A 9,353-nucleotide genomic window follows, 5' to 3' on the forward strand; every position below is an offset into this window, starting at 1 on the left:
AATATATTTATTTTTAAGAAGTATTGTAGATAAAAATTTTAATAGCGCCTACACTTTCTAATGGGTCTATGGCTTCAGAAAGGAAAAGGGTTTATTCTGAAAATAAATTTACTTCTGCAAAGCTCTTTTTTTTCTTAAAGAGTGTTTCAGTGAAAGAAAAAAGCCTGGAACTATGACCCTTAAAAGCTTGTAAAAAGCTGGAGGGTAATTAAAAAGAACTTAGGTGAACGTGTCGCATTTATTGTCCTGTGAAGTCAGTCTCATGATGTCAGGGCCCTGACATGATTTTTTGTGTGAATGCTTACAGAAGCTAGTTTTGGGGTAACTGGAAATTTCACTGAATACGTTGGAGGGGAGAAAACCATTCACTCTGGGGAAAATCCCATGTTTTGTACTGTTTCTGAAACCAGAAGCCACCTTATTCTAAGGTCAACACTCAGCTGTCTCTGTCCATTCACGTCACTAGACTTCCCCCAACCTCCTGTTTAATCATGTCTTTTCCCCCCCTCTCTCCAGCGTCATCATGACAGGTGCATATAACAACTTTTTCCGAATGTTTGACCGAAACACCAAGCGGGATGTTACCTTGGAGGCATCCCGAGAGAGCAGCAAACCACGAGCTATCCTTAAGCCCCGGAGAGTCTGCGTCGGTGGCAAACGGAGGAAAGATGACATCAGCGTTGACAGTTTGGACTTTACGAAGAAGATCTTGCACACGGCGTGGCACCCAACCGAGAACATCATTGCTATAGCAGCGACAAACAATCTGTACATATTTCAGGATAAAGTGAACTCAGAAATGCACTAGATTTATCAATATCCCTCTCTACTTACAAACCAGCCTCTTGAGAATTGTAGAAGGATGTGATCCTCACACAAATTGTGGCTTCTGTGGTGGGATTTGTAGGTTGCATCCTTTCATCCCTCCGCCTGTATCATTATCGGTGGCAAGCCAACTATTTCCCATCACTGCAACTGTATAAGTAAAAGGCACGACTGCAAATCCAGTACTGTGGTCTGTATCGGTTCCTTTACCAAACAGGGGTATTTATTTATTTGGGGAGCGTTCCTGAGGAGGGCTGAGACTCCTCAACTCCTGACAGTCCTTTCGAGGGTCTCAGTGGTTCACAGGACCACGCTGTTCTGGTGCACTGCCTGCTTTTGCAGTCCACGGCATTTACCACATTGTTAGAGCTTTTTGCTTTATTTTATTTTACTTTTTTTCAAGTAACATTTTTCTGTCTTTCAACCAAGCCAAGTCTGTTTGTGAGTGAATGAAGGAATAGCTGCATCCCTTTAGGCCACATGGCACGGTGAAAGGGCCTCCAAAAGTCCCGCTGGCGAAAGGCTGTCCTGTCTCACCTGCCTCGTTCCCTTCTCTACAACATCTCTTCAGTATTTAGTCACATTACTAACTGTGTGCTTTAACTTCCCAAGTGAATAAGTGACAGATTGATAGAGCTAGCCAGCGTATTTTAAGAAGTTCATTCTCCATCAATCTCTTTGCTCTGTTTAAAACAATAATTAGCATCCTCACCAGGTGGAGGACTATTTAAGACCTTGGTATTACTACTCCACGGGGACTGGCTGTTCAAACACGGCCTGGCAGAGTTAATACATAAACCCACACCATCGTTTGGGGGGGTTGGAGTTCTGGAAGTCTTGGCTAAAAATGCCAGTGGAAGCAAAGTTGCATCACTTCTAGACACCTCAGAAAATCCCTTGTTTGCTTTTTGCAGCACAATTGTTTTCATCCTGGCATTTGGGGAACACAGACAATGCCACAATCTCTGTCACTATAATAAAAAGGTACTGTGAGATGTAGCATTGCTCAGTGAATTTTAAAGTTTTTAAGTCCACTGCTAGATGACAAAGGTATTTCTGGAGAAACAGGAAAACACAAACCCTCCAAACCAAACCTTCTTCCACGTAAATACATTTCTGTGAAATCTAGCTCTAAGAGAGATCTATCACTATTTCCAAATGAATAGTGATGGAAATGGCAAGTGAAAGTACAAGGAATTGATGTACCTCATTCGGGAAGTTTATGGGAAAAGCGTAGTGGGCAGGAAGTCCTCTTCATCCAGGAGAAAATTGTCTGCCTCCCTAATAGCTCTGGCAGAAAAATTGATATCCCAAAGGATTTCTTCTCAAATCACGAATACAAGAGCACAACTGAGATGACCTGTTTATCTGCCCATATTAAAACTCCTCAGAAAAAAATAAAAATAAAAATCTTTAAGCCATTATGCACTGATTTCTTTGGTGAGTGAAGAATGTACTGATAAAGAGATCTGCATGCTTTTGTATTTGGGTTTGGGAGAAAGGGTGGGTGAAAATCTGCTTACAAGAAGTAGAAAAACCAAGTCTACAGCTCTTTTATAGGACATCTTAACGCAGCGCGTGAAATCTGTATGTTTGAAGTTTTCTACATCAACGCTGTAAATTTTGTGTGTAGAAGCACAAACGCATGTGCATCAGTTTCCAGCCATACTAAACACATACGGTATGAAATGTGTAGGTTAGTTTTAAAGGGAATGAGGAATGTTTGTTTATAAAATACTGTATGCTCTAGCAGGCATGGACAGTATATGTACATATTTATTCTAATGAAATTTAACAAAACTGCTTTTTTTTTTTTTCCTTGTAAAAAGGTTTAAGAATGTGGTAAATTGTATAGAAAAATTGCTAATGCCAAACTACTGCTTCAAGGGTGTCATACGATTTCTTTGACTTTTGGCCTCCTCATTAATCTTTGCAGTTCAAAAAATAAAGATTAAAAAAAAAATGCTATGAGCTCATATTGGCATTTACAGCTAGAAGTACTGTAAAACATATATTTAGCTTTTAACATTCTGAAGTAAGAGTCTATAGATAACATTATAAAGCAGATCTTAATACAACCTTTTTTCTTTCTTTTTCTTAATTTGAAGTACCTTACTCTGTTACAGCTCTGGGTACCAAAAAGATCTTGTTAAAATTAAATAAGTAAATATATCTTTGGAGCTTTATAAAACTAATGAACTACCCAACCAAAATACCATGAAGTGATTACAGAGGAAATAAATAGAAATCTTTCAAAGACCAGTATTCCCTTCACGTCTTTGACTTTGCTACTACAGCTCGGTTTCCTGGTCTTCTTGAATGTATGGAAAGTTAACATCGTCATTGTGAACGTTTCCAACTTTCTTTCTCTTTTTAGTTTGAGCTTTCAGTGGTGTAGAGTAAGTGATGGTAAAGTCGGTAAATCTGATTGTTTTGAAAGCTGTTGTTCATGGCTGCATTCTTTGTGTTGCACAAATTAGCTAACTGTTGTTGAATAAAAATATAAATATGTTAATACCAGCTTTTTCAATAAAACTACGACAAAAAAGGCATAAGGAGATGGCTTCAAGGCACAGCGTATTTTTAAGCTAGACATGAGAGGGTTGTTTAGCTCCTTTTACAAAGCAGGAAGAGTTAGGGGTAAGCAGGTAAGGTAAGTTAGGGATCAGGGTAAGATCGACACTGGCCCAGGTGAAGAACCTGAGGAGCAGCCGAGGAGCATCCTCCTTGTCACCACCTCTCTCTTTTTGCCCTCTACCTGGGAGAGGGGCCAAACCTCAGCAAGCTGGTTTGGCACACACTTAATGCTAAGAAAGGACTCACTTCCAGCCCAGATCGATGCCCGAGCCTCCCCTGGCAACTGTGATGCTTGCCCCAGACCTTGGGCCTTTCTTTTGAATCTCTCACCCTTCCTGCGTGTTCTTCACGGAGCCGCGGGGTTGGAGATGCCTCCTGGGCATTGGCATGCGTGAGTTACACCCTGAAAGGTTAAGTCCTTTTTCTGGATGCGGACCAGAATACATCGCCTCAGCTGTTAGATTAGGCAGAGTATTGCTTTGCACAGCTCTCCCAGAGCTCACACGCTAATTCCACCCCCTTCTCCCCTTTCTGGGAAGACACAGTCAATCCCACTCACTTAGGTGGGCAAATATGTCTAGGCACTGCAGAGAGAAATCTCGGCTGAAAATCAGCACATGAAGCAATTCACTATTTACCTTTCCAGTTTCCTTTTTCATCCCTAAATGCCCAGGACAAGCAGGAGCCAGATGGCTAGCTCTCCTGCTCTCAAAATTGTCACCAGCAGATTTAGTAGCCGCATACGGCAATCTCGCGCTGCGTGGAGTGGGGGTGTGGGGAAATGCTGGCAGAGCCACCTGCTTCCCCCATGTGCAGCCAGCAAGTTGTCTTGCTCTCAGGCAGCCTTACGTCCTTTGGTTCCTGCCAAGGCTGTGGTTTTCAATCCCTGGTGAGAGGGGAAGTATAAGGATTGTTCACCTTCTACGTCCAGTTTTCAGTAACATTATTACCATCAATTTGCTCCCACTCCCAGTAGTAATCCTTTTCCATTTGCTGTCTTCTCAGCAAATTGCATTAAGTCTAAAATTAGAGCATGAATTCACTTATCTTGCCCGTGTGGCAGAACCTCAAAAGGCAACAGGATTACTAGAGTGGGTAGAGATTCAAAAAATTGGCCCTAATTTTATAAGACGCTTGGGACAGGGTATGTTTCTTTGGTTTTGTGAAGCCATGAAACAGTCTGGATGTTCGGTACATGACAGCTTGACACGCATGCTGGAAAGGTTTGCTTTCAGAGTGAAAGCTTTTATTAGCAGAGATTTTTTTTTCCTTCTCTCTGAAGTTGGACTAGGATCAAACTTCTACTGACATGAAAGTGAGCACAACTCTTTAGGCACTTCTAGAGCCTAAGTCAAGCCTGAGACGCGAAGCATTTCATGTGAAGCACCTGACAGAGCAAACTCCTGAGCTCCCTCAGCTCTAAAAGCTCCCCTGAATACAGATCAGCCCGTCAGGGTACAGATAATTACTTGTCTTGCCATTTGCTAAGCGGAGACAGTCAATGAGTAGGACAAGATACTTAAACGAACAATTCCATCAGACAATTATTTTAATGATCACGGTGACTATATATATATATACTTTGTATAACATGGCTGCTAAAAAGAATAAAACCTACTGTAGTGACTGCTAAAGGATGCAGGGTAGCACTAGTCATACTAGTAGCATGGGCATGCTGACCCAAGATAGCTCAGCAGCTCTAACTTCAACTACAGGACCAAATTCTTCAGCAGGTAACAAACTGAGAGCGCCCCAGTAAGAGTCCTTAGCAGGGAGAACCCCAGAATAACAAAATACTGTAGCCTCCTTCTGAGGGTCAGTGGCTTTCTCATCGTTTCTCCAACTGGAGGAACAAATCCTGGGAAATGTTAATTGTAAATGATAGGTAAGTAATTCAGACTGGAATTAGGGTGTCAGACTGGGGGTAGAGGGGGTGGTATCCTTCCCTGCTCTACCTATATACGCTGACTCCAGAGTGGGATCCCCCTGTCAAGAACTTACGCCAATATTCCAGCAGCCTTGGCAGGCTACATCTTTTTAGTTTTTTCTTGGCGAGGCTTGAACCCAGCCAAACATCCCTGTGGGTTACACTGGGCCGAGCTCCTTCTCAGTTAGCGGGAAGACACGGAAGGAAGCAGAGGTTTCCCTCGGATACAAGCAATGCTGGCACTGCGGGCTGTGTGAGGCAGGAGAGCGCTCACCGTAAGCGTACGCACACCTCGGGTTGGCTCGGGGAAGAGGCGGGGAGGAGAACGTCGCTGTTTCAGTTATCGCCCTCTGACATCTCTGCTCACACCTCCCGGAGACGAAGGGCTGCAGTCTCCATTTCTCACAGCTATTGATCCAGGCCTCTGCAAACCCGGAGAGATGGTGCTGCAGCAATTGCACCCTGTCAACAGCATTAAAATACTCTCTGCAACCTTAAACAGCTAAAGGCTTACTTAACAGCAGAACGCAAGCTAAGCTGTACTGTTTTACCCCACCTTCCTCCACACATTTTGCAAACAAGTAGGGCTCAGCTAGGCTTCTTTTTGAAATGTTTGGCTATCTGGGGCTGTCACTGCAAGCTTGCTCGTGAGCTTCCAGGAATCCAGGGCTACCTTTCAATCTGATGTCTCCTCATCACTTGGCAGAGCCGCAAGAAATCTCTGCTGGCACAGCTTATCCCTAAGCAAAGCCTGCCCAGTGTGACCAGTCCCGAACCCAGACTGTCCCCGGATCTGTCTGTCATTACAGGAGGCAGAGGAGGCAGTTCCTGCTGTAACTGCAGCCTGAGGCTATTGAAGACCGGGGTACAGAAAGATGCTGCCTGTCCCTGAGGTATCCGACCCCATTTTGCTGCCTCCCTGCTCGTTCTCCCTGCGCTGCCTTCCTTTCCACCCCCTCCTCCCATGGCTTTGCATGCTCCCCGTTGAGCCTTGGGCCTCACGGAAGCCGCACCGAGTCCCACCCCAGGACCAACCACCGCGGTCTCCCCGTCTGCCGAGCAGCCGCAGAGGAAAGGCCCGTTTGCCAACACAGAGCAGCTTCAAGTGGAAGATTTACAGGATTGCAGAGGTTGTATCTTAGCAACCAGCGATACCTTAGGAAAGCAGGTGAGCCGTTTAAGTTTTCAGTTAAAGAGTGCACCGCGCAGAGGCAGGGGCACGCACAACGCACGAGGCCGCTCCAGCCTTCGTCAGGAGGGACGCGGCTGCCGCACGTACACCCATGTGCCAACGTGACCCGAGCCTTTCTCCTTCCCCGCACAGGCAAGTCAGGAGGAGAGATGGCCCACGGCCAAGTCATTGGCTCTCCTGCAGAAGGAAGAATGGAGAAAGGGCTGCTTTTTGCAGAGAAACCCTGAGGTTTTGTGCATTGGTCTCAGAGGAGCCAAAGCAAGGTTTTGAACAGCTTTCAGGAGGGAACAGAGAACTCCCACCACGAAAACTCACTGAAATAGGCACGTGGCTGTGATCAGCCTACAGAGGATCACGGAGGCTGGAAAAGACCTCCAAGATCATCAAGTCCAACCACTAAGCCAGCACTGCCACATCTACCACTAAGCCATGTCCCTGAGCACCACATCTACACGTCCTGTGAACGCCTCCAGGGATGGTGACCCAGCCACTTCCCTGGGCAGCCTGTTCCAATGCCTCACAAACCTTCCAGTTCAGAAATTTTCCCCAATATGAAATAATGAGATCACATGAGGTGATGTGATGCAGACTCTCTTCTGTGGTTTGTACGGCTTAAACATGGGAATGACAGCTGTTATCTTCCCTTTCAGGGCAACACCCTATTTATCACTCTTCAGAAACAGGCATCTTCCCCTCAGTTCTCTTCTTCCATACCATGTGGGTCAGGCTACAAACAGAGCCTGGCCTCCCCATGCTTTATGTGAACACCCCAAACACCACTGCTGGCAGATTTTTCTGGCTACGCCTGCAACACGCCTGAATTTCATTCCTGAACTGACAAAGTTATAAGAAAAGCAGTAGGGGCTCTGCAAAACTTCATTTGGATGAATCACCACTTTCTGCCTCAAAAGCTTCCTGTAAAATAATTATCTCTGGCTTTTAGTGCCCATTCCATTCCATATTCCTTATTTTGAACTGTGTGGTCCTTGTTGTGCAGGGACACACTGCAACAGCGAGATGAACCCAGCGTACTCCGAAGAGAGGTACTAGGGCACCTTGATTTTTTGGAAACAAAATGCCTAGCCCCCCAAAAAGCAGCTGCTTGAGAAAAACAGTAAGAGTGGTGCAGAGTTCCTCACCTACAGATTACAATTTCTCTGCACAGAAAGGCAGGTCGTAATCCCTGACCAGTCTTGGAAGCACACCTGGCATTGCAAAGCCGGTGTGTACAAAACCCACGGGCTTCCACGGGGCTGGGAAAGGCGGCAGCCATTGTCCTTCTTGCTCTTCCCTCACGGATGCACTATTCTGGAGAAACTGAATGTAATAATGAAAGCAAAAATAAAGCAAAAAAGAAATTCTGCCAGGACAACTACCATTACCAAAGAGTACCAGGGCTGTATGAGAACTGGCACACACATGTACTCAGTGGATTTATTTGTGCTTAAAGACTATTTTATCTCCAAGCTGCAAGACAGAAGAGCTACCCTGGGCTAGAGAAACTTCAGGAAACAGGATTGAAACATTCCCATGGAGACCCACTTTTTAAATAACGATTAAAGATCAATTGAACTGTTACTAGAAGCAGCATTAGGAGAGATTTATGAATCATCCATTTATAACTCTAGGAAAGCATCTTCTGTACAGAGAAGACTGAAAAATCCATTTATTGCTAAACCATTTGCTGGAATCATCATCCGTCTCTCATGCTGGTGCGGGGGCACGCTGCACGAACAGGGCTCTGGCCTCTAACTGGATTTGGTGACTGTGAAAGGTTAATAAATTCCTTAAATGTACTTCGTGCCAGGATGTGCTTTCAACAAAATTTAGCACCAAAATGAACTAAATTTCCTTTGTATGGCATCCTCAAGGAACACACCTGGATTTTTGATTGTTTTTTTTGATGTTCTTTTTAAAACTAGAGGCCTGTTAGGGTACTCAGACACTGACGTCCACCCTGACCTTTGGGTGGCGCTTTCAGCTTTGCTTGCGGACAGATTCCTGATCAGAATTCAATCTGTTCAAGCAGACTGCCAAAGCACCTAAGCCCTATTGAAATAACATTTCCATTACCTAATTAATTGTTTGAAGCTATTCTCAGAGATTACTTGCTGAAGTTCTAGTTTGTCACCTGAGGCAACAGAATGCATTGTTGTCGTGGAAACATCTCGGCTGTCACCAGCGCTGAATAGGGAGGGAGGGACAGGAGGGGGAACTAGAGAAGAGATGCTTTGTTGAAATGCCTCACTCTTCAAAGTGAAGAAATTATTTGAGATAAAGACAGGTCACTCAGAGCTAAGCTAGGGTTTCAATGCGCACTGATTTCTGAGGTGTTAGGGGGTCTGTGGGCTTGGTTCAAGCCCTTTATAATTTAGCATGATACAGCTCCTGCCATCTCCCATGGTTAACTGCAACATTTGCAAGGCCCTTTCCGATGCCAAACCTGCTATTAGCGCAGAAAAATCCTGCCGTCTTCAAAACTGGAACAAAAACTCTGCAACAACCTGCTGAAACACAAAACAAAACAACAACAGCCCCCACCTGTTATCATCTCTCATTTATAACATATGCAAATTCTGTCTTTCAGGGTTTCTTTTATCAGCTTTTACCTGGTGCGTGATCTTGACCCAACCTTTCTGCTTTCCCCAAATCCATGCACAGATTTCTAGTGCATGAACATCTAAAGCAAGAGTTGCAGCCAGAATTTCCCTTAAAATAACATGTCTTCTACATAAGTTATAATTGAACTCTGTGGCAGATTTTCTCTCTTTCTTATCAGACAGGTAATAGGAGGTTAATAAAAAGATTATAAGAAGATTTAAGCTGTGACAA

The 9,353-nt window shown here is 44.5% G+C and overlaps 1 protein-coding gene across 9 annotated transcripts in view; it reads left to right on the forward strand.

Moving 5' to 3' along the window:
- Positions 1-3,340, forward strand: part of PPP2R2C (protein phosphatase 2 regulatory subunit Bgamma) — a 189,448-nt gene extending 186,108 nt beyond the window's left edge. For all 9 annotated transcript variants that reach the window (XM_013179604.3, XM_066995637.1, XM_048046418.2 and 6 more), the window contains one exon: positions 517-3,340. In XM_013179604.3, the coding sequence (XP_013035058.1) occupies positions 517-808 (292 nt within the window). In that variant the 3' untranslated portion in view covers positions 809-3,340. The remainder of the gene's footprint in view (positions 1-516) is intronic.
- Positions 3,341-9,353: the final 6,013 nt, after the last annotated feature.

Source organism: Anser cygnoides, chromosome 4 (genome assembly GCF_040182565.1).
Source record: "Anser cygnoides isolate HZ-2024a breed goose chromosome 4, Taihu_goose_T2T_genome, whole genome shotgun sequence".
NCBI lineage: Eukaryota > Metazoa > Chordata > Aves > Anseriformes > Anatidae > Anser > Anser cygnoides.